Here is a 26,140-nt window from a genome sequence, read left to right as displayed (position 1 = left end):
TATTGTGGAGGTGGCAGACTGCAGTGTGTTGAAGATAAAATGCTTTTCTTTCCTATATGTGCCTTTTGCTACTAAGACTTTCCCTCTGTGTGGGCAGGAAGTTTTCATTGTAAGAGTTGTAACATGAGCAGAACTGGATGAAAGGATAGCTTCTGCTTTGAGAGCTGGAGGAACAGTTCCCTCTTTGGAAGAGCAAGGCAGGGACAGCTGCCCCTAAAGGTTCCCAGAACATCAGGGCTCCTCTGTCTTCTTCAGAAGGTATAGTATGAGAAAAACTAATGTGGCTGTTTCTTGGTTTGAGAGGGATGCTGCAGTTCTTCTTGGCAGTAGGGTGTTAAAATCGTACTGTGTAGGTTGAAAAAGTGTCAGAGTATGTTTGTGAAGGGTGTTTGTTTGCAACAGCGGAACAACTGCATCGACAGTTGAGACCACTGGTTTAGTGGGTTTTTCTTACTGTTTTTAAGGTAAAGAAAAGAGAGGCAAATAGTGCCATAAATATACATTATTCTCTATACAATTTCTGGAAAAGCTAAATAGATTAATGTATAAAACGGACATGGTATATGAGTGATATTGCAGACTCTTTAAGCATTTTTCTCTGATAAACAAATATGCTAAGGGAATTCTTTTTGTGTTGTTGCCATAGTGCCTGAACAGTTCCCAAATATTTGAATGGAAGAGAGACTACCTTTTCCTTCCTCTACAGCCTACAGGAGGAACAGCTTGATTAGTCTGTAGGGATACTTGCTTGTGCAAGTAATGCAAACATTAAATTGCATTGAAATGAACACCCATGACTGTTCTTACTTTTTCCAAGAGTGAATCCCCTGCATTCTGTACTGCTCAACCTTCTCCCATATAAAGTTTTATACTTTATACTGAGCACAGACAGGAAGAGTGGGGAGAGTTGCAGCAAGAATTTCTCTGTATGCCTGGGAAACACTGAGGTTAATCCCACCAAGAGTTTTGAAAGCTGTCAAGCAGCATCTCAAGAACATTGTCTGGGATTTAAGTGGAGAGAGGAAAAGTGCAGTTAGGAAGTTCCAAGGGATTTATGTTGCAAAGCCATGTTTTATAGATTATGGATGTACTAGTTGTAGAGCTTGCCTTCTCTGCAGTGTTTAGCCTAAGTGAGTGTATTTTAGTTGCTGTGATGATTCTGTCGAAGTCACTGCACAATGGAACAACACTTGGTAGCTGATGTATCATACATAACTCATGGTGTCACATCAGTGGTGCAAAGTTTACACAAGTCCTTGGAGCGTTTGAGCTTCAGCTGCTTGCTTCATATCTCTCTCCCTTCTAGTTAGTCCAATGTTAAGGCACATATAGTTTGAACTTGCAGTTTTTGTGTGTACCAGATACCCAGTTGTGTGGCAGAATTTGAGCATGGCCTGAACTTGAATGCATGTGTCTATTGTAGTAGGACCAGGGAGAACATGTTGGTTGAAGATGGAAGTAGGATTTTCCTAGCAGTGCTACAAAATTCTCAGTCAGTCATGAGGTCAGTTAAAAATCCCATGAACAGCAGTGCTCTGCAGAGAGAAAAGGAATACCTTTCTTTGATGGTGATGTCCTCGTAGAGGAGAAAAAAGAATCTTAGAGGAACTTCCTGCTTGCATTAGCTGACTTTTGCTTCACTCCAACCTCATTCCACAATTCTGAAGTGCATGGAGTTGTTTGAAAGAGGTAGAAGACAGGGACTTAAATAGCAGGGAACTTGAATGCCTTGGTGATGGGCGTGACATGCTCCCTACAGGAAATAGGCAGACAGAATGTAAACTGTTGATTGTTTTAACTGGTAGCTTGGATGTCCTTCTCTTTGTTTCAGTTTCCTCTGGACCAGCATTTGTTGCCGGTCAAACTGTTAACCGGTACAAGGTACATTCAGCTGTTGTGCAAATAAACGACTAGTGAGCATTATGAGGTGGAGCTATTTGGTTTTTTTCAGAGCAGATCAAGGATTTCCAGTGCTGCTTGTGTATGTCTGAAAGAAACAAACTTGTGTGTAGCTGCACCTATTTTCCTTGCTTAAAGAATTTTGTATTGCCCCTTGTTTCTTCTGATGCTTGTTGGGAAGTGCAACTCCTTTGGCTGCTTGATAACTATCTTTTTATGAAGGCCTTTGCTAAATGAAAATATTCTCATAGCCTGTTATGTTTAGGCTGCTGGGTCTTTGAAATTTGCTGTACCATGCTTGCATCAGTTCTGTGTGTAAACAGCTGCTGATTTTTTGATTCCTGTGTCTTTCATCTGCTGAGTGCTCCTCGGCCCTAGCCCACAAACCTGTACCAAAGCTTTATTTAAAGGGTTTGCTATGTCTGTGCTTTGAGCTGATAGCAAGCTCTGCTATCAGATTGCTACATAGGGGATAATGTGGTAAGCCTTGCTTGTTGGCACAGCAGCTTTGCATCAGAGCTGCGTTGCATTTCCCCCTTTCTTCTTCCTTGCTCCTGCCTCTCTACTCCTTCTGCCCCACCCCCGAACCCAGTCCCGCCAAACTCGGTGTTCAGACAACAAAGTCTGTGCATACAGGTGTGGTAACTTGACATTCATAAAAGGCTCAAGGCCGATAGTGCTCCATGGTTTGAAGGGCTAATTTAGGGGAGAAACACAGAAGGAGAAGGGTGGTTCTTGTTTCTGGTAAGTGGGCTGGAATCTAAGATTAACACTTTCAGTGGTAACTTCTGCTGAGTAGAATCACACACCTCATGGCATCTCAGTTGCATTTTCAGTCTTGGACTTCAGCAGGGGGAAAACAGAATATTTTAAGTGTCTCATGGAAAAAAGAGCTCCTCCTTTCTGATGGTGGGTTCTGCGATGACCAGTGAGTTATGCCTGGATTGGGCAGGCAGGGTGGTAGAATTCAGCATGACAAGCACATTTTGTAATATTTGTGTGATTGTCATTGAAATAGCTGTTGGTTAATGTTACTGAAGCAGTGCAGTAAGTTTGTGGTAGCAAATGAACCTGAAATAGTGTCACTGATGCTTTGGTCTGTGTTGTCACCACAGAACCAGAGCTGGGACATTGTGCAGTAGGAAGGGGTTAAGAGTAGTGAGTGCAGCTGTGAACAAATGCAGATGTTTAAGCGTTGATGCTCATGCTGAGGTGAATTTCTCTTTGCAGAACATGGAGATGCAAAGTGGTGTTTCTTACAGAAAGTTATACAGAAACGAATGTGTTTACAATATTGAAGGACTGAGAATATTACTTGTGTTCTGCAGAAGTCTGAATGTAAGGTGAAATTCTTCATTTGTAGCATGGAAGGCAGTAATTTAGAACAAAACCTGCTGCTGTTATTTTGTGATCATGATATCAAATGTCTGGGCTCATAAGATTACAATTTTTGCTTTACAGTTAAGCAGAAAAATTACTTGCCTGAACAGCAGAACAGAACCCAGTCCTTTCTGCATATAGGTGCAATATTATCCTGAATATCCATATGATAACAATTGATGTAGAGTGTAATAAATAGCTTATATTAAAATTGAATAAAAATTAGTCCACTTCAGTAGATATATCCATAGCAACTGCCATATGGATTTTGTAGGAGATCTTGAGAATTCTTTGGGCATGCAGAAGATAAAATGAGAGAACTGTTAATATTAGCTGGAAATGTTGAATCCTTAAAGCTGTTTGTTCAGCTTTCAGAATTGAAAATTGCTTATTTTTTTTAGAATCCACATCTTGTTACTGAGTTTCTATGCCAAAGCAAAGAAGAATATGTTTCTGCTGTGGAGCTCATAGCAAATATAGAAGAACAAAAAGAATACATATAGGCCTTGCTACTGAACAGTCTATGGCAGGGAACTGCATTATTAAATAAGAAAAAATAGCAGTCATTTTTTTCAAACATAATTTTTTGCACCTCTCTGTAAAAGATCCAGTATGAGAGATCTTTGTGAAGGGTACTATGAGGATGAGATATGTAGTAGAAAAACCAACTCCCTTGAAAATTGGCCTAGAGATTGTGGTTTTATAGTGGACTGAGTTTTAAATGGACCTCTCTTTTGTTGTTGTATGCTCAGCCAAGCTTGGCCGTGGTTGACTAAGCACCTCTAAGCATAGTCTGCCTCAGCAAGATTGCTGTGGTAGTTCATGTTAGTTAATAACTGTGTCAAGTTATTGTTGTATCCTTGCCATAAAACAGAGGAGAGCTTAAAGCAGAGAATGTTAGTTATATTTTCACACAGTACAGTATGGACCAGATGCAAGATAGAGAGACAAACCCAAACAACTTCTACAAAAAAACTAGTCAAATCTTTTGACAGGAAGATGAAGGTACACAGAACAGAAGTTACTTGGCTTCTGTAATACAGCAGGTCAATGACAGTCTTGTTATGTGATGCTTCCTTGTGTTTGGCAGTCATTGTGTAGAGTTTTGAAGAGAATTTTTTAAACTTAGTCTGGATAAATTAATTAATTTATTGATTTTGCTCTGCTTTGGTACTTGAGTGGACAGAAATAGGGGTACTGTGTTTGCTTTTGACATCATTATGCAATTGCTGTTTCTCACCCTGACACCACTAGTGACTTCAAACTCCTGGGATAGGGTGTTCTTATAGAAACTCCTGTTTTCTTAGCTCTAGTTTTGCATGTTGGTGTGAACACGTAAGACCAGAGTAGAAGGTAGGTAAGGCTCTGCACTTGCATTTTCAGTGGTGTCTTGTAGCTTATATGCTTTCTGTGGATTTGGTCTGTACTTGTACCAGCTTGAAGAAGTGGAGAAAAATAAGAAAATTGACCTGTGGTTTTTCTGCAGTAGGAAAGTAATATGTGGTCCTGTTGTCTGGTCTACATTCTGAAGCAGGAAGAAATCTGTATGTTCTGCATTTGAATTAGCCAAAACTTGTACTGGTTTTGACTGGCATAGAGTTAAATTTCTCCATAATACCTTGTATGGGGCAGTATTTTGGATTTGTGCTGAAACTAGTGTTGATAAATCAGTGTTGTGTTAGTTATTGTTAAAGACAGGGCTTACACAGTGTCAGGACCTTTTTTAAAAATTCCTCATGGTGCCCTCCCAATGAATAGGTTGGAGATGTGCAAAGTATCCTCCTAAAAGCTACTGTGAAGAATTTTAACTCTGTCCCAGCGCAAACCAGTACACTTGTGTTGTTTAAGGGTATGTTTTGCATTTGTCAAATTTACACAAGGTCCTGTGGTAGTTGGTCAAGTGCTCAAAGTTGGGTGGAAGGCAGGGTTAGGGCTGAAGAGGCAATCTGCAGCTAACAACCTTTTTGATAATTGTTTTGGTACAGTGTGGAGGGAATAGCAAAGGGAGTTGGTTTATTGAATAATGCAAAGTATGTCCTTTTTGCATTTTAGATGAGGAGTGGTTAGATGGTGGTTCATATTTGTGGCAAGTTGAAGACAAAGATCCACTTGAGGGGCTTTGTTAGAATGGGAGTTAGAATCGACTGTGTCTTTTGGCTTGGATTGATGTCATGAAAGTGAAAATGAATATATAAGGTGACTGTAACGGTACTTTACTGGAACTATAAACTGATCATGTACTGATTGATTTATTTTTACTACCCTTTTCTTCCCTATATTACAGTTGTGTTAATCAAGATGCTGCCATTTGAATGATCTCTCTGACTATGAGCTGAGATGCTGGAATTATTTAAATAAAAAATGTTGTTTGGTAGCAGAGGCACATCAAGCTTAATGTAGTGCTAAGCCTAATTTTACAATTCATAAGCTCAGCAGAGCCAAATCCACACAACTCACTTTCTGTTTCAACTAGTAGGAGACATCAAACAGATAAACTGTAAGCAGATGGTCATATTTTTATCAATGGTATTTACATCTGTTACAGAGTGGATTTAGCAGTTGGGTTGACTTAACTGGTTTCACGAGGCAAAAATTATAGAAAAATAAATGCAGAGGGTACAAGGAGGAACATAGAACAAAGCTGAGGTTGGGAAGAGAGAAGTGGAGTGAGTAAAATTGGTGGTGCATGTACTGGTCAGCACTTTATTTTTTTGTATTCATGAGTTTGATAGCTAAATAAAAATAACTATACTGCTGACAATAATTATGTTGGTATTTTGACATAGTTTCTTCAATTTATGTTTTTAAATTTACATTGTGATCAACAGACAGTGGAATAGAAGAATAGGACTGTCATAGAACTAATTTCACTGTCTAGTTTGGAGACAAGGATGCTGAGGGGTGACTTCATCACTCTCTGTAGCTTCCTGAGAATGGGACGTGGAGAGGGAAGTGATTTAACTTTTGGTCAGCCCTGAGGTGGTTGGACAGTTGGACTAGATGATAGGTGAAGATATCTTCAGCTGAAATAGTCTAGGTGTGAGATGGCAGAACTGAAAACTCAGGAAAATCCCTGCTTTCAGTTGGATTGATGGGTTGAATTAAAGGTCTACGAGCTTGTGAAAGGATGTAGCCTGTTCCTTGTTAACTTAACCTGGCATGAAGTCCTAGGTTGCAGTATGAGTCCATTTTTACTTGCCTCCCACTTCCTGTGAAAATAAAAATGATTCTTGCAAAAAGCCCAAACTAAACAACAAAAATTAAACCTAAACAAACCCACAAACCCAAACCAAACACAAGTTCAAACAGTTATGTAAACCTGGAGTTGCTAAACACTTTCCCTTTGTGTTGCAATAGCTTTTTGCAGCTGATCTTTCTTTTCAGCCTCTCCTTCTTCCCCCTGCAGTTTGTTATTCTATCCTCTACCTTAGACATACCTAATACCACTATCTCTTCTCAGATTGCTCTTCCATTTCCTTTGGCTCCTAGTACTCTTTCTTCCTTGCTCCCATCTCCCAGATTGTTGTTACACACTTGGCTCTTTCCCCGTCACTTTTTCATTTGATTTATGGCAAGAATTTCATGTCCTGTCGGCAGCCACAAAATCTGGTCCCTTGTGCAAGGTTGGGACCAGCTGATGTCCATGGATTCTCTATGTAGAAAATAGGAGAATTACTTTATTGGTAAAAGGGTGCCATTAACTTAGTTTATGTCTAAAAATACTACTCTTCCAGAGCTCAGTGTTTGTCTTTTGACATTTGAAGTACAGTAAGGAAGATGTTCAGGCAATGGTAGCTGCTTACATATTCTGCATGTTGAAAATAATGATACACTATCTTGTGAGCAATTTATATAGCACAGCATAATTGTATACAAAAGTAAGAGGACAGTAATCTTTTTTCTTCTTTCTGCAGAGTTCATTTTTAAAAAGTCATTGTTGGAGTTGTAGAGCTGTCTTCTGATTTTCTCTATTTGCAAGTTTTGAAAAGGCATTTCAGAGAGATTTAGCTAGACTGAATAGAGGTAGTATACTGTAGTGTTGTGTTTTCAGGACTAATGGAGGTGACCTGGTGTAGTTCTTTAAAATAGGGGAATGAATTTGCAGCCAGAAGTGTGTGTTTTCTATGGGACTGACTTTTAGAGCAGTTTTGAGGGCATATGGAAAGTAAAAAGGTGGTAATTCAAATCCTAATTCTTAGGCAGCTCTGCAGAACAGGATTGGGCCTCTTTCCACTTCTTTGGTTCTATGTTGATAAAGGGATCTGTGTATATGAAGTTCCATGATGATGTGCTGGTTAATAATTATGCAGTAGGTGAATTGTGCCCATTTTATTTGGTAGTCAGATCTAGCAACACACACTGATTTTTTTTTTTTTAATATGCTTGATTTTGATTTTTCTGGTTTAGAACAAAGTCTTTTTGGTCTGTTAGATCATGCTGTATAAACTCTGGGCTACCTACAGCTATGATTCGAGTACATGTCTTCAAAAAGCTGACTTTACAATTAGATGGAAGTCTTTTGCTTGAGAAAAATACAAGGTATAAAAATACTTAGGAAGTTTAGTTATGCATCTTACTTGGGAATTTAGAGAAAATGACTCAAAATCCATTTATACATCATCAGTCGCACTTGTATAGAAAAAACTTCATGAGGGCTGGGGAAGCTGGTGGGAACAATGTGGTACAGTTACTAAATATGTTGTCAATGAGACCTTGCCTAGACTTCTGTATTTCAGACCAACAACAGACATCATTTTAGTGTCAAACTACTGTGATTATAAGGAGTATTTCTGATGTCTCTGATAGTTGGTGTGGATGACTACAGCTCAGAGTCTGATGTGATTATTATACCTTCAGCCCTGGACTTTGTCTCACAAGATGAAATGTTGACGCCTTTGGGAAGACTGGACAAGTACGCTGCAAGTGAGAACATATTTAACAGGTACGCTTTTTAAATGTCCTGTCTGGCTAATAGTATGCAAACTATTCATCTGATTAAAATCTGACTGAAGTTGATTTGCATGGAATACAAATAATTTCAAAAAACCCAACACCTCTACAAAACTCTTCGGTTTCCACGCCTCTTTCTGTTTGCTCATTCTCCTCCTGCTTAGAGAGAGCAAAATATTAATGAACAGAAAAACATTTTCTCACTTTTTAAGCAACTGTAGTAAAGGACGTTTAAAACTTCTTCATTAATTGGACCACATCATTTAGGTTTTTTTGCAAATGCTAACATTCCTGTTGGCGCAGGACTGTAAGATGATAGTAAAATCTATCCATGACTCTGTGTGAAAGTGAGATTAAGAAAATACTTCATGAAAGGTCAGGAGAGCATAATGAACAGCACTGTAGATTGCCAGAGAAACCCAAGAACTGTATTTCAGTACCAATCTCCTCTGTAATTTACAGTTTAAGTGTTGCTGCTTCTGATTATTGAAAGTGAACTTGCTCAGTTAATAGTGTGTTCTGCATTTTCCCCTTTTAATTTCTGTAATGCCACTGAGCTGGTTGTTTCATTTAAAAGCACAGGTATTAGCATACTTCAGACGGACACACATCCCATCCCATCCCCTTGCACGCAGACAGTCTGCACTCAAATGAGAAATGCAAACCCATGGTTTATTTTAATTGGAACTGTGAACAGTCACAGGATCACAGAAACATATAAAATACATAGACATTGAGATTTTCTGGTATTTTATTCCGGTGGTTTAGTTTGGGCTTCAAGTAAGCTTTTAATGAAGTGTGTTTGCTTGAGTGTTAAATTCTTAATACAGTAATAGGCAGAAGCAAAGTCTATGATCAGCCACCCAATAGGATGGCCTCTGTTTTGTTGTTCATGGCCTGGGTTCAAAAAGGATTTAGCCCTGTTCTTAACTTTAGTCACGTGAACTGTACTTAAAATCCGCACTACGTGTATGAACATACCATTGAATCGAAGCTGAAAATTGCAGAATGGTTTCTCTTGTTATAACCTGCATAAACCTGTATGCACAGATGAGTTTTGAAATATGCCTCATTTTCAAATTTTTCTTTTTCCTGAAATCCAGAGTTTGTTGTATTTTACAATTTAAGCTGAAATTGGCACTTTGTCTACCAGAAGAGAGTTTTTGCATGTTTTGACTTTTCATGGAGAGGGAGGGAAGAGGAGCCTTTAGGGTTCCAGGTGACAATTATGTAATAAAAGCCAGTAGGTAGGAGAACAAACTCAGAAACTCAGGTTGTGTGTCTTGAATTTTAACCAAGAATGCTGGTCCTAATATTTTACTTACCCACCTAAGAAAAAACTGTATCTGATTTCTCAGTATGGATTGCATTGGATATGGGGCATACATAAACTTGGAATCCTTTTGATTACTCTGTCCAGCTTTGTGCATCCTGTGCTTTCCTGCAGGGAAGGTGATCAGAGTAACTGTAGTTTTTTCTGTGTTTGCTTGTTTGGATTATTTTTGCTGGTACAAACATGTTTTTTTAATCCTAGCTCTCTCTGTTGTGTTATGTAGCATAAGAAAATAGAGGAAATAGAAAATGGTCATTATTAGTGGTATAACTGAGTAGCACTTAGATCACAATAAATGATAGTAGCTACTGCAGTCAGTTTATGATGATTCAGCATTAGTCAGTCTCAGAATAATAGGGATTTTTGCTAAGCAGAGGAACTGGAGTGTTTAATAGGAAAAAAATTAATTAAATTACATTTGTTTATTCCTGTGTCTTAGTGTGGTATCAGCACATCCAATTACTAATGAGTAGTTTAAAATTTTTAAAATACTATGATTGAGTTCATAGTGTTTTGGTTGTTTCTGTGACCTGGAACCTGCATTTCTGTGGAAGCTTCAAATTACACATCCCAAACTCTTGAAACGTAATCATTGAGTCTGGGTAAATTAGGGTAAGATGATTTTTCTTCCCTTTAATTGGATGAATTTGCTTTTAGTATGGCAGCTTTAATCTTGAAATTTCATTTTAGGTATTATTTCTCTTTCAATTTGGTTTTATTATCCTTTTCTATCTGGTTAGTCATCTACCTTTGCAGCATATTTGCAGCCTGTGATTGTATTGAATGATTAGAGTGAAGGGATTTTTAACAACTACTGCAAAAGTTTAGTCTCCTTTAAGTGGAATCCTTGAGCACTCGTGATCCCTCAGCCACTTGTTCTGAGATGGAAATGGATCAGTATCTGTGTCCTAAAAAAATTCAGGAGATGGGGCTTGGAAATAGGAATGTCTTCTTTGTTTAAATACATAAGAATTTTGATAGGATGAACTGAAAAAGAGAGAGAGGTAGGGAATCCTTTAACAGCTTCCCAAGTGGTGGAAGGAGTTGCTTTGTGACAATTTTTTTTATGTTATGGTTTACATTTTTACTGTTTTAGGTGTTGCTCATGAGCACCACAGATGTTGCCTTAGTCTATGAGAATGGAGGGGAACCTGACGAATATTACAATAAATGACCCCTGTTGTGTCTGTAGAACAAGGCAAGTGGGAGTCTGGCTATGGTTTGATTATTGAAGAGCCAGCCTCCAGACCAGATTTGAGAAGCATCTCTAGCATATGACTTAATAATCCAACATGACATTGCATCAAGAGTAGATGTTGAGCAGAAAGCCAAAACCATCACCCTAAAACACAGGGTCTTCTTGTGTCTGGTAGCACTGGTGTGTGTACATACATAGAAGGATGATGATTCCCTTTTGCTATTTGCTTTAAAAAACAGTTGCTGGTGCAGTTTGGAGCATAGCTTTTGTCTCTTTTCTTTTTTCATGTTAAAATCCCTTGTGGGTTTTCTAATCTTTCTTGCCATGAACCTGCTTCCATTCCTCATTAAGAAGGCTCAGAAGTGTACAGCACTCACCAATAAATCTGTTTGAATAATGAGGCAGTTCCTGAACACAGGTCCCTCGTTTTCATAAGCTTATGAGGAATTGTTGTTGCTTTTTCTCTTCAGACCTAAGCAGATCTCGACAGAATACTGTCATTCATGAGTATGGTCAGTCTTGGCTATCAAGACTGTATCTGCATATCTGTGTAGATAATTTGAAGCTGTCCTTTTGCCAGGCTTCTTTGTGTTCTGAAGTACGTCTTTGCTTTTCTCTTGGGAGAATACCTGATGTCATTTGAAAAAGTTTTTTGGCAACAGTCAAGCTTAAAATACTCATAGAACAGCAGTAAGTGAGGATATACTGGATCTCAAAGAGGGATTAAGCACATGTGTGTACTCATGTACAGCTTATAAATAACACTTTCACAGGAACTTCATTGAACTGTATCTTAAAACTGGGACTTGGATGCGTGAAGTACCCCCACTAAAACAGAAGAATGCTGTAATTACAGGATCCCTGCTGTAATGTATATGAAAAACCTCTCTAAGACAGTTTTGTGGGATGTTGAGACTACCTTGCCTTATTTTCCTTTAGGTATGATCAGATTATAACCAACAAGTTAATTGAGAATTTGATTGTCCACAGCTGCAGTTGTTTTTCTCCCCACTCACTTCCCTTCTGTCTCTGCAGCCTAGCCCAGTGTGGTTTCTTTTTTGGGTATGTGGGTACTGGCAGTAAGGAAATGCTAAACTCATGCTGAAGACATGCAGGTGAAACTATACTGGCTTTGTTCTGACAGGGACATTTCTCATCATTTTAGTATAAATTAGGTTATTTCTCCTGATCTCTAACTTTATGCTGTTTTTGTCTCAGTGCTTCTGATCCTACTGTATGTCAAAGAATAAAATGTAGCAAAAATGAAAAACCTCAAAACAGGGGTTTTTTTGCACGTAAATTTGCAGGTCTGTGCATACCAAATAAATCACTTACAAATAACAATGTAGCCTGAGAAAGTTTACCTTTTAAGTGTAGGTTAAAATGATTTAAGCCGAACTAACAAAGGACAGAACCTTCCCAAAGCACTGAGAAAAGTCGTAATTACTTCAACAATACTTGAATGTACTTCTGCATGGTTAGCCTTTCTTCTTAGGAGTACAGAGATGTTGATTTTGAAATTGGAAGTTTATTCTGAATGTTCTCTGAGCTTGTTTGGGGAAAACACTGCCAAGCTCAGTTACTACTGCCAGTATTAATTTAAACACAAAATGTCACTGGTGCTCTCAGGCACGTGGTGTGACACTTTGAGATGTCTTGTGCAGGGCTAAGAGTTGGACTCAGTGGTGCTTATGGATGCCTTCCAATTCAGCATATTCTGTGATTCTGTGAAATTTTGATTTACAAGTTCTGAAAAAATGGTTGAAGAAAAAAAAAAGTATCTCTGGTTTTGTTTCAGTTTTTTAACATATGCTTATTAGCTAAATTCACTCCTTGTGCAGATGAAGTAATTTAAATTCTAAAGTAGAAATTTATTAAAGGGCTAATGATGTTCAAAGGAGTTTAAGTAAGCAAAGCAAAGATATTTGTAGTTCTTCGCAGAGTATATTGTCATAAGACAATATATAAGACATATATTATGTCTGTGTTTACAGTCTTCCAAATACCTGTCACCTGTATCTGGCCATAAAGGTAGGATGTTTGTAATCTATTCCCGTTTTGTCCTGCTGCTAATTGCAGTTGTGTGCCTACAAGATATCCTAACAATCAGTTTTCCCTAACATTGGACAAGATCATGAAAATTTGAATTTTGCTAAATATCCTCCAGTTATGCACGTAGTACTGGAAGTGCTTGGACTGCATGCTACATTGCAGCCTTTGATCTCTGCCCTTTCTTTGGTGTGTAAACTGTTTAATGGATAAATAGATGCATTGCTGTTTAGGTGGCAGTCATAGACCAAACTCAGCTATGATGAATAAATAATTTTCAGAGTTCACAGCTGTGGGGTTACTGATTTGAAGCATCACTTGCCAAAACAGCTTGCAGAAGTCTCTTTGGCCCTGGAGGAACTGTGTACAAGATCTGACTGAATGGGCAAGAAGATGCAATTCTGTTAGTTGTTGTGATGAAGACAACTCTTCTGGCACTGAGAATGTGTAAAGGTAGAAATTTTTAGTGTAGCCTAGTGAGTGTCTCATTAGAGGCAGGTACTGCACAAACCCAAGCCAGTGGCAGGAGGGCAATGGCAAGAAGCCATTAATCCTTGTCCAAAATTGTGCCTTCATTAACTATAAATAATGTACAGCAACAGAATATTTGCTGTTCAAATCATTATATTGTCGTCATTAATGGTGGTGGACTAATGTGTGTCACATGGGTGCTTGAAGGAGTCTGATTCCCTGTAAGAATGCATTTTATGCAAACACATTGTCATTATCCCTAGAAGAAACCTGCTTAACCTCTTTTCCCTGTCACAGGAGATACCTCCTTGCCTCTGCAGCATGAAGCATGTCCACCTATTTTTGTGTTTTATCTGTGTCTAGATCAGACAGATAATCCTTCAGAGCTATGTTAAAAATTCAGAAATGCTCCCCTGGTACTCACCTGGCAAGTTGCAGGGCAAGCTACCTCTTGGCTTTGTGTTACGGTGCTCTGCATTGGGAGTTCACTGCATCCTCTGTTGTAGGCTTTCTGTAGCTTGGCTGGCAAGAAGGAAGATCAAACTTCTAGTCAGGGCACCAAGTGGGAGCTTACAGGGCTCAAGTCATTCTACAGTAGTTGCCCGTGTGCCAGATCATAGCCTGTGGCAAATACAAAGAAGGTTTAGCTGTGTCCTGTATTTTTGTTTTTGAGACAAGAAGAATTTTGGGAGATTGTTGGGATAATGGCAGAACTAGATCACGGCCTGTAATGTTTGGAGAGCATGAGTGGCTGTCATCTCCCAGAACACAGGATGGATGGATGGATGAATGAATGGATTGAGTTAAGAGTTTATTCTGTGATTACTGGCTGCCTACCCAGTTAAGTTTGCTGAAGTGAGTTTAGCTTACCCTGGTGCCCTTTGTTGTTTTGCTTTTTACCAGAATCTGCCTGTTGTGAGAGTAGATCCGTGTATTCCTTTAGAATCCAAAGAGGGAAATACCAGCTGGATGCAGGTGGGGGCCATCTTCTACATTTAGTGCACGGAATAAGTTGAATGGGTTTAATAGATAGGTCAGATCTACTTCAGGTTAGGATTTCTGTTTTCTTCTTCTCCTCTTGAGCAGGTTTATGGTCTCCTGCATAGCCACACGTCCAGCCCTCAGGAACTAGTGAAGACACTGTGGCATTCAGCTGCTATAATCCAGGATACTACTAACAAAGCTCTGTGAGAAGATGAGAACTTCTCAAAACTCCCAGCATAGTAGAGGGCCATTCCATAGTCCCCAGGAGTCAGATGGCATTTTGTGCTGTTTATTAGATGGGTTGTAGTGCTGTTTACTGTGGTTCCTTACCTGCTGAGACTCAGTGGGTTAGCTGATTTGTCTCTCACTTTCCAGGACTACATTTAATATGTAGGAGACACATGTCCCCCCAGGGTGGTGTATGAAATTGCTTCATCTGTTCCTCTTCTCTTTTCAGAGGTGTCCAGCCCTTTAAAAGACCAAGTCAACTCTGCTTCTAGGTTAGTGTGTCACGCAGTCTGTTTCTCTGTTAGGATTTTGATGGCTGAACTTTAACTGCATATCAAAATCTCTGCTGAGAGATGTTGTACTTCTGTCAAGTTGAAATGAGCAAGGGAGAGGAAATTTGTTAAAGGCAAACAGTTTCTTCAGTTTGTTTTTTAGAAGATTTTATACATCTGTATTCCGAAACAGTTTAGTTTTGCAGGTGGCCAATGTGAAATATTTAAATTACTGATTTTCAGTTGGAGAAAATAGCAATGTCTGCTTAGCTTTGGGAATTCATGGAAACCGACTGCCTTTCTCTGATTGCATGGAATTGTGAAGTTCTTAAGCTCACTAGGAACGTAACCATCTGTTTTCTTACCTGTTGGTGACTACTGCTCACGTTCACTGTTTGTAGTGAGCATGATAAAGTTCAGGTATGCCTCTGCTCTTGTCTGCAGCACTGCTCTCTGTCAACAGTGCTTCTACCTAGGCTACATCCTAGGAGTGTTTCTGTCCTTCAGTTCTGGAAATAACTGGCATTTGACACTTGGTGCTTCAGCATTTTGTTTCAAGGCATTACCAGATCTACCAGCATCTTGGACACTGGCCTATTCCCATTCCATTATCCAGGGATAATCCTGCTAGCTCTCTGAACTGATGGTCAACCCATGTTATCCGAAAGGGTGAAAAGAGTTACACCATTGCAGGCTGGTTTTGAGGAGAAAGGTTGATTGCCAGACATTCCTAGCTGCATTGTTCATAGGGCTGTCTCGGTATCTGATGGATATGACTTTGTAACATAGGCTGCAGCAGAACCTCGGAGGACAAAATCCCAAATCTTGTCACTCACAAATTATTCCATAGAAAATTGTCTTGTGTATTCGAAGTAGTAACTGAATTGATTATGACTTATTTCGTATTTTCTTAATGTTTCTACTTTGCTTAATGTATGTCTCAGGTACACATGGGTTGGGTAGTACATGTTATTTTTACAGTATATACCCATAGCATTCAAATGAAGTTTGACTTTTAAATGTCTCCATTGGTATGAAAATCTTCAGCTTGACTGTTCATGCTTTTGTGAAGTAAGTTCAGAACTCTATTTAAAAACATTTCAATGATAGTAGTGTTATTTTGCTTTGTATGGAACAAGTTAGGGAATTCAGAGATGAGGATGGAAGGCTGATTCTGACATCCTAACATTCAGCTCCTGTTTGCCCACTTAGCAAGTGATTACTATTTCTGGTCTTGGTGGCTGGTTTCTCTTATCCTTGTAAACGAAAGCATACTTTCAATGTTACATTTAAAGCTAACAATTCTTTAAGATTATGCCAGGTATCAGAAGTAAGAATTCCCAAAGCAGGGCTAACTAAATTTACTGACCTAAGAGTGAATATATGTAAAATTGTATTTGGTGTAAGAAACTTGTATGATTGCACAACTTTTTGATTTAGCTGTATTTCTGGACACAAATAATGCTGATTTTTAATCTTTCTTGTAAACTAGGCAAATGGTGGCTCGAAGTTTGCTGGACACTTTGAAGGAAGTCAGTGATGATGAGAGAGATTGTATTGCTGTGTTGGAGAGAATCAGCAGATTAGCTGATGATTCAGGTAGGTAGCATTAAACATTTTACTGGGTTGATATGGGAAAGTCAGAGGTGCTGAACCTATGTTTAGCACAGGACCAGTGTGTTCTTTCTCCAGTATTCAAACTAGACTTCTGCAAATACAGTAAAATAGTGTAAAATTTAATTTTTCTAAATCATCCCCCAGAGATGACTTTCTTCTTTACTATTTTAATCAACAGAATTAACACCCCTCCAAAATGTGGGACTGCAGCTTTCCACCAGTACATTCTTTAGTAACTTTTGTTATGTACTTTTGCTACTCAAGACATGATCATTTTAGATTTGTAGATAAAGATTAGGTTCTTGCCTTGAAAATAAACTTGGAAACCATCTGTCCAAAACTCCTATAAATTTTGATAGAATTTAAATGCTGAAGTTGTTCCTTTAGACCTTTTTGAGCAACCAGGTGTGAAGGTAAGAGAAGCAGCAAGAATTGGTAAAGGTGCAAATACAGAATCAGAGAATGGTTTGGGTTGGAAGGGACCTGCCATGGACAGGGACACCTTCTGCAAAACCAGGTTGTTCAAAGCCCCATCCAGCCTGATCTTGAGCGCTTCTGGGGATGAGGCATCTGCAACTTCTGGGTAACCTGTTCCAGTGCTTCGCCATTTTCATAGTGAAGAATTTCTGCTTTGTATCTAATTTAAACCTACCTTCTTTCAGTTTGAAGCCATTACCCCTTATCCTGTCACTACAGGCCCTGTGAAAAGTCCCTCTCAGCTCTCTTTCAGGCCTCTTTAGGTACTGGAAGGCTGCAGTAAGGTCTCCCCAGAGCCTTCTCTTCTCCAGGCTGAACAGCCTCAGCTCTATGAGCCTTTTCTCATAGGAGAGGTTCACTAGCTCTCTGATCAGTTTCATGGCCCTCCTCTGGACTTGCTGTGACAGGTCTACATCCTTCTTATCTTGGGGTCCCTAGAGCTCGGCGCAGCACTGCAGGTGGGGTCTCACCAGAGCAGAGCAGAGGGGCAGAATTCCCTCCCTCGTCCTGCTGGCCACGCTGCTTTGGATGCAGCCTAGGACATGGTTGGCTTTCTGGGCTCCAAGTGCACATTGCTGGGTCATGTTGAGCTTCTCATCAACCAACACCTCCAGGTCTTTCTCCTTGGGGCTGCTCTCAGTCCATTCTCCACTAACCCTGTATTGGTACCAGGGGTTGTCCTGGCCCCAGTGCGGGACCTTGTCCTTGGCCTTGCTGAACTTCATGAGGTTCATGTGGGCCCACTTCTCACAGGGTCCACATGTAGGCCCTGTGGATGCCGTCCCTTCCCAACCGCACCACAGAGCTTGGTGTTGTGGCAGACTTGCTGAGGGTGCTCTGCATCCCACTGTCCACATCACCGACCAAGATGTTAAACAGTGCTAGTCCCAGTACTGACCCCTGAGGAGCTCCAGTTGTCACTGGTCTCCCCTGGATAACAAGCTGTTAACCACAGCTCTTTGAGTGCAACCATCCAGACAGTTGTTTATCCACGGAGTGGCCCATCTGTCAAATCCACGTCTCTCCCATTTAAAAACAAGGACGTAACCAGAGTGTCAAATGTTTTGTGTAAGTCCAAGTAGATGATTTCAGTTGCTCTTTCCTTATCTACCAACACTTTAACCCCATTGTAGAAAGCCAGGAAATTTGCCAGGAATGGTTTGACCTTAGTGTTGGCTTACCCATCACTTCCTTATTTTCCATGTGCCTTCTCACAGTTTCCAGGAGGATCTGCACCATGATCTTGCTAAGGCACCAAGGTGAGACTGGCCTGCAGTTCCCTGTGTTTTCCTTTTTTTCTCTTTTTAAAAATTAGGGGTTTGTTTTCCCTTTTCCATTTGGTGGGAACTTGACTGCACTGCCACAATTCTCAAATATGATGGATAGTGAGTGGCTTAGCCGCTTCTTCCACCAGTTCCCTTAGGACCTGTGGATGCACCACATCAGGTCCCATGGACTTGTGCACCGTCAGGTGTCTTAGATGATCTTGAACCTGATCTTCTTCTGGGAGCAGTTCTTCATTTTCCCAATCCCCACCTTGGCCTTGTGTGACTCAGGTGGAGAATTTGCCACTGAATACTGAGGCAAAAAACATAACATTGAGTACCTCAGCCTTCTCCATGATCAGGGTAACCAGGTTTCCCACTTTTTCTAGAGAGGGCTGATATTTTCCCTAGTCTTCCTTTTATCACTGGTGTATCTACAGAATCTTTTCTTGTTGCCCTCGACATCCCTGAATAGATTTAATTCTTTGAGGGCTTTAGCATTTTGGACAATTCTTCTGTATTCCTCCTAGGCTACCAGTCCTTGCTTCCACCTTCTGTAGGCTTCTTTTTTTTTTGCTTATGTTTGTCCAGGAGCTCCTTGTACATCCATGCAGGTCTCCTGGTGTTTTTGCTTGACTGCTTCTTTGTTGGGATGCATTACTGCTGCACTTGGAGGAGGTGGTCCTTGAATATTAACTGTCTGGGGCACCTGTTCCCTCCAGGGCTTTATCCCATGGTATTCCACTAAGCAGATCCCTGAATATGTTCAAAGTCTGCTCTCCTGAAGTCCAGTGTAGTGAGCTTGCTGTGCACCCTCCTCGCTATGAGTAGGAGGGCTCTGTAGATCCAGTATGTCTGTTGCTAATCAATATATTGGGACTGCTGGGTGTTTGGAATAAAAGGCAAAAGCAAGAGAATAATGAAAAACAAATGCAAAAGAAAAGGAGTGCTTAAAAAGCACTATGATGGGGCAGTGGATGAAGAGAAAAATGGTGTGGACAGAGCTGTGACAAAATTGTGCATTAAAGATGCTCTAGAAAGAATTAAGGGCTTGATTTCAACATAGCTGGTACACTTGACACACCAGAAGGAAGAAAGTCTAGCAGCAAAACATCAGAAAAGATGTAGTCATTGTTTTGTCATTGGTCGTGGAGTGCTATGGAGAGAAATTTGTATTAAATCTTGAATGAGAAGAAAATGTTTCTTCTCTTTAACGTCTCTTAGTTTCTCTCCCTTCTTCTGGAACTGAAGAAAATAATGCTTTCCAAGGGTAAAAATATATTCTTCTGATTTCTGTTATTCTGTCATTACTGTCTTAATTTAAAATGCATGTTTTTAATTTTCTGAGGGAATGTCCTTGTTTAGCCAGAAAAAGTAACCTGTTGTAAGCATTACATAATTGTATTGAGTACCTCTCCAAGGATTCTATAAAAGGGAAAAAAAGTCACTATTCACTTACAATAAAATGTGTCTTTAATTGAGAACAGTGGCATGCTACTGTTTTTTGAGTGCTTTGCTAGCAAAACTCTGCTTCTGAAATCTGCATGTACAGTTGCCTGTTTGTGTGGCCCTGTGAATAGTTTTGAGCATCAGAAACTTTCTGAAGCTCCAGTTCAGTTTAGAAAATAGGACAGATGTGTCCAAGGGAAAATGGCCTCTTGCAGCAACTTGTAGCCTTAGGCTTTTCATTGGTGACCAACTAAGTGTGTCAAATTGAAGTTTATTTAGGCAGAAATGCAGTGGAAGCCAAGAGTTGAGCTCAAATCAATTTGTTGTCTTTAACAAGGGTGGGGTACATTTTTAGTCAGGGCTGATATTTTCTCAGCGTCAGTAAAAGCAGCAGTTCAGGCTTTTCCTGCATTGTAGAAGTTGTCTCAGATCTGCCAAACTGGTAGTGCTGGATTCTGGAGCTGCCCCACAAATAAAATTTCTGCAAACTTAACTGTGAGTCTTGTGCCTCGAGCAGTTGCAGTATTGGACTTGGCTGGTTTCGGTAAGACAGGTTATTAGGATATCCTTGTGTTTTAAACCATGTGAAAATTCATTAGGGACCTAGATCTGCTTTGTGTCTTCTTAATATATGAGCTTGACTATTATTCGTACTGCAGCACAGTGGGTTTTGTTTATTTTTTTGTTTTGGCGTTTTGGTTTTTTTGTGGGGGTTTTGGTTTTTGTGTGTATGTATGTTTAAGGTTGTTACTATTAGTTTTTGTCTCGCCTGATGCTTCTTTCCACTGACGATATTTTTTTCCAATTTTTCTGTAAAACATAAAAGGCCCTGAATTTGGAAGAAGAAAACATTGTAAAAGTGTCTGTGTGTTTTAACTTGCCTGGTTAGAGCAAGATATTTGTATAGTTAGAGCCGTCCTGGAGTCAAACCTTCATGTTTAAATGCTTAAATAAATAAAAATAAAAGCAAACTTGGAAGTCAAACTAAACTACGACTAAGTGCAGGTCTTTTCACTTCTAATTGTTGATACTTGTCAGTCTTAGGCAGTTCTTTTAACATTTGGAGCTCTTTGTCTTCTCTTGTCAAATCAAGTCATAGAAAGCGAGGTACTTTTCCTTTTTTTTTTTCAGTAGTTGGTATAATGAGGTTGGAATTGAAGAATGTACCCAGGCTATAGTATCTGTTCTCTTTCTGGGCTACTGATGCTGATTTCTAAAGTAGTGAACTAGAAATACCAGCTATACTGAAGTTATCACGGGAGTCCTCTGTCCTGTTACCTTGCAACTTCCTAAGTCTTACAGTTGGGCTGATGTTTTTCAAACATGGTTTTTGCTTGAAAAAGAATCAATCTCAGGGTTCTTTTAAAATTCTTTGCTTTTGTGGTTTGTTGGTTTGGGGTTTTTTTTAGCTTTTTTTCAGGTTTGTTTTGGTTGTTTTTAATACCTTTCCATAAGCTGGGGATATGCTGAGACAGCCATTTCTGTGTTTAAAAGCAGGAGAATTTCCAATCATTTTCATTCTTCATCTACTGTGACAAAACTTTGAGAACCTAAATGTCTTAAGAACCTAAATCTTGGTTGCGCTGAATACTGTATTAATGTGGAATAAAAATTAATCTTTACTAGAAAAATACTGGGTCCAAATATATGATTGTAGGATGAAAGGCTCAAAAAAAATCATGAGAGTATGGTTTGCTATGATTGATACATATCTTGAGATCCCAGCTGGCTAGCCAAGACTTGAATTTTTTGAGGCATCATGGCAAAAGCAAATATTAGCTGTAAAACTGGTTTTATAAAAACTTTTTGTCAAAAAAACAAATCTGAAAGAAATAGCTTTTGGTGGAAACTCATTTGGACTCCGAGTAGAGTTGTAGTGAATTGTATTTTGTGAAAGAGAGTTTTGATTAGCATCGTATCTGCACATAAAAATGATATAAAGTGTATCTTCTCCTGACAGGGTAGTTTGCACTCCTCCTAATGAATTAATTCCAGTTTACATGTGGGTAACGAATTAGTTCCAGTTTACACTTGCAGCCTTAAAATCACTGGTGTGTCTCTCCTGGGAAAAAATACCCACTTCAGGTGGTACTGAAAATGAGCTGCTCCCAGTGCTGGCAGAGCACAGGATTTGCCCTGCCCTGGTATCATGTGCTGCTGTTGTATGTACATGGCAGCACAGAACAGCTGTTCCATGGAGGGAACCCATGAGTGGCATTTGGGGAATAACCTGCTGCCCACAAGGCCCATTGCTAAAGAAAGTTACTCTCCAGATCTGACTTTGGAAGACTTCAGAGTTTGTCTTCATTGCTGTAGTTGGGTGTTGCTGTTAAATCTGTGATTCTGCTGTGGGATTTGGGGATTTTTGAGACCTAAACTCTAGACTTCCCTACTGTCTTTGGTACCAAGTTTCCTAGAGTAGTGGCAGCTACTGAGATACTTTGCACTGCTTTTGAATCTGCTGTTCAATCACTTTGTAATTTCTCTGTTTCTTTAGGGGTGTTGGGTATGACTTCCCACTTAGATGTTTTTACGGTGTCTTTGAATCTATGCAAGCCGGGAAGCAGTTTGGTGTAGAAGCCCAGTGCTTGGCAAATGTTAAGTTATCCCCCGTAAACCCTTGCTAGATTAAAAATGCTTATCTTTGTGTTAAAACAGCTGGGTCTTCTTCATTCTCAAATGTAGACTAGCCACAGGCTTGTGAGAGCTTAACAAGGGCCTTATGTCTGATTTTTTCACTTAAGTAAATTAGTATAATTCAAACATTTTTTATTTGGTACCAGCTTGTGAGTAGCTTAGATGATACAAGATTTCATCATTGTGTGCTGAAGTGCGATTAACTGGCTTTGAAAGTTAGCCCCAGCCTGAATTACTGCATTACTGGCATTTTGCTTAGTGTGCAAGAGGCTCCAGAAGCTTTAAATCTTATTTTCTGAAGTTTCTTTAAAAGTGAGAGTCTGTATCTTCATTTCTAAAATACATGTGTAATTTAGCTTACTATGAAATAGATACATACAGATATCTTTCTAATGAAATGATGGGGGGAAAACAAAATGGCATCCTGAAGGGCTGGTGCCTATTTGTCTGAATATAGCCAACTAGAATGTTTTTCTTCTGAATGAAAAGTAGTCTCTTTACTGCAAAGAATCAGTCGTGAATGCAGTTTCCAAAACAATCTGATTTTGGAAACAATTATTAGGCTAATCGGTCATTAAGTTCTGAAGCTCTATAATCAGGCTTAATGTGGATGGCCTCACAACCCTAATCACTTAATAGTGTGCTTAAGTGGTTTTATTAATGTAGGTTCAGTTACTGGTGTTGGTATACTGCAGCATTTCATGTAACAAAAATCTTCATATGTAAGTAATAGTAATGGGAAGGCAATATTTGCCTTTCCGAGCTGTCAGTATCTCCAGCTGTACTTTCTTCCCTTCCACATCTTCATGTTTCAGGATTTTCCATACCTCATTTCCCACCTCGTGCTGCGCTAAGATTTTTTTCCTGTTCTTGATGTAAACCTCCTTTGTCTCTCCATGCATCTGATGAGTGACTAACGCTGACTTTACCCTCCCTCATTAGTCTGTGTTTCACTCCTTGCTCTGCCAGTCAGTAATGAAATCCATTTCTGGTTAGTAGGAGAAAAGAACCTGACTACTGAAGCAGCCCATGAGTCAGACACATCAGCCTTTCTGCTGGACTCCTAAGCTAAAAGGGATGGGCTCTGATTACAGTGTATTTCCACTTGTCTAGCTTTTCTTTAAACTTCAAAAGAGGGAGGAAAGTCAGAGGGAAAGATGAAATGGGAAATGGTAGAAATCGAAAGGGAAAATATGGGTGTTTGTAGAAGGAAAATGAGGGAAATGTAAAGTTATATTTGGGGAAAGAAGAGGATAGATGAAGCTGTGTTAGAGTGGGGAAGGTTGGGTTGGATATTAAGAAAAGTTTCTTCACCCACAGGGTGGTTGGGCACTGGAACAGGCTCCCCAGGGAAGTGGTCACAGCGCCAAGCCTGACAGAGTTTAAGAAGTGTTTGGACAGTGCTCTCAGGCACATGGTGTGACTCTTGGGGATAGTGCTGTGCCGGCCAAGAGTTGGACTTTGGTGATCCTTGTGGGTCACTTCAAACTCAAGATACCCCATGATTTTATGAAATATTTTTTTTTATAGAGTAGAAGTGTTAATGCAAAGCCGTGCACTTACACCTTTCCCTGTTGCTCACAACCCTTAATAAGAACAAAGGGCAATATTATTAATATTCAGATGTACTTAAAACATAGATAAAAATTGTCAGTTAAAGCAACTTTAACATCATCAGTGGTTGTTCCCCACATACAGGAACACGAAAACCTGGCAACCCCTCACAAATACAGGGGAAATTCACTGCTGCTTGTATTCCAGAATGGTCATATTGGGATAATGAAAGTGTTGCAGACTTTTTTCTAAATACTGTGCATTGCTGCAGAATAAAGCATTGTGCAATAAATCTAGTTGTGGGGTGGTTCTGGAATAATGACTCAATTTACAAATAACTGCTCTGCAGCAATGAGCTGGTATTACACTGTGCAGTTCTACAATAATCCCCTTTTAATTTCTAGTATGCAGCTAACGGTGGTGTTTTACTTCTTCATAGCTGAAGTGAAATAGAGAGTGAACTGAAGACTCAGCAGGGATGAAATAAACATTACACATTGATATATCTAAGCTGAGTGTATGTGCTAGTGGTAGCCGGGTGAGCGTGCTGGCACTTTACATGAGAGATGGTGTCAGATTTTAGGGGAAATGTGTTTTTTCATCAATGAAGAAGAAACAGTTAAATTACTTCTATGGTTTTGGAGTCCGTTTAGGATGTTGATTTGAATGGTCATTTGTGAAATAGCTAAAACTGAGGGTTTGTTTATGCAAAAAAAAGTCTTCCCAGGTTCTGGAGATGTTGATTCAAACATATTGATAGTTTTGTGTGATCTGGAAATGAAGAGAGGTAGAACCCTGTCATTTTATTCTGGAAACTTCTTTTCAAAATTATTTCATGGACAGAAGAAATGGAAGCTGTTTCCACTGTCTTCTGTCATTCTCTTAATTTTGCTTGATTCCTAAAACTCAATTCAGTGTAATTCTGTATCTAGATAATACACAAGATAGGACAGAATGAAATAAAATGCTAATGAGTAAGGAAATCTAGTCTTTTAGATCAGTATTTATTTTCAAAGTTTTTGTTTTAACAAATTGCAGGGTTTCTTTATAGTAGATTGCTACTTTAAGGAATAGACAGACTTGTACTTTCAGGAGATAATGCTGATCTTCTCAAACTTAAAAATACTTCCTCTGCCAAATAGAAAAATACTTTTCCATGCAAGGGTTATGTAGAACCTAGCTGTACACAGAGATTTTTCCAGACTGCCTAAAATAGAAACTTGATGTGAAACAAAATTCTCCACCCAGATTTTGTTTATACTGTGTGAAAGCCTGGTCCTGACTATATTGTACAGTGCAAAAAATACAGAGTGCAGACGTATTCCCCAGCTGGATGAGCCTGTGCTTTAAGAAGCTACATGTAACTGCTGTGCACTCTTCACTGTGTTGATAACTCTGCTGGTTTTGGCTGAGGTAATTTTCTTCATAGTAACTAATATTGGGCCATGTTTTGGATTTGTGCTGGAAACAGTGTTTAAGCTGCCTTAAATTTATGAGCACGGAACATGACAACCCAGGGTAATGCTTATGGTCCTCACTGCAACATGACCCGTGGGCAGGCAGGTGTTCAGCCGTCCCCAGGAGAACAGGGCTCCATCATACCTGAGAGTGACTTGGGATGATAAATACCACCATTCTAAACTTCCCCCTGTTCCTCCTTCTTCCCTCAGCCCTATATGACAAGCGTGACACCATGGTCTGGGGTGTCCATGTGGTCATTTGGGATCAGCTGTCCTGACTGTGTCCCCTCCCAGCTTCTTGTGCCTCTCCTGCTGATTGCTGGTGGGGTGGGGTAAGAGGCAGAAGAGGCCCTGGCTCTGTGTAAGTGCTGCTCAGCAATAACTAAAACATCCCTGAGTTACCAACACCGTTTCCTGCAAAAATCAAAACCATGGCCCCGTACCAGCTACCATGAAGAAAATTAACGTTGTCCCAGCCAAAACCAACAGAATGACCAAGCTGCAAATTTGGTTATAAACAACAGGGAAGTGTAAACTGAAATGGCAAATGCTGCCATGTATTGAAGCCTCCTGGAATCCCTGTTTGGAGCTGCCAGCTGTTTAAGCTAAAGACAAAGCTGAGGAATAGATGAAGGGAATGAGAAAGCTCTCTGACTTCAGTGGATTTTTTTGGTGTTGTGGCTTTGGTCTTAAAGAAACATAATACAAAAAAAACCTCTACTGTAACTTCATCAGACTGCGAGATTAGGCTCTATTCAGTACACACTGGAACATATGCTTCAGCCTTTGGAAGAATTGAGCTCTTATCTAAATTGGTAAGCTTAAGGTTCAGGTTCTTGCATAGCAGCAGTAATTCCCCAGAACAGCACAAATGCCTTTTGATGGCGATTTACGGTGTTGTGTTACACAGCCAGTTC

General features: G+C 39.7%; 1 protein-coding gene across 2 annotated transcripts in view; it reads left to right on the top strand.

Annotated features, from left to right (window-relative positions):
* PPP4R1 (protein phosphatase 4 regulatory subunit 1) overlaps window positions 1-26,140 on the top strand; it is a 64,255-nt gene that overhangs the window by 5,524 nt on the left and 32,591 nt on the right. Inside the window, exons 2-3 of one of the 2 annotated variants that reach the window (XM_017729445.1) lie at window positions 8,086-8,221; window positions 16,257-16,363. In XM_017729445.1, the coding sequence (XP_017584934.1) occupies window positions 8,163-8,221; window positions 16,257-16,363 (166 nt within the window). In that variant the 5' untranslated portion in view covers window positions 8,086-8,162. Of the gene's footprint in view, window positions 1-8,085; window positions 8,222-14,666; window positions 14,765-16,256; window positions 16,364-26,140 lie in introns of those variants that run through there. The other variant, XM_017729446.1, reaches the window with a different exon arrangement.

Source organism: Corvus brachyrhynchos, unplaced genomic scaffold (genome assembly GCF_000691975.1).
Source record: "Corvus brachyrhynchos isolate BGI_N302 unplaced genomic scaffold, ASM69197v1 scaffold331, whole genome shotgun sequence".
In the NCBI taxonomy this organism is placed as follows: domain Eukaryota; kingdom Metazoa; phylum Chordata; class Aves; order Passeriformes; family Corvidae; genus Corvus; species Corvus brachyrhynchos.
Note: the sequence above shows the minus strand (reverse complement) of the source record. Positions and strands in the feature narration are given on the sequence as shown.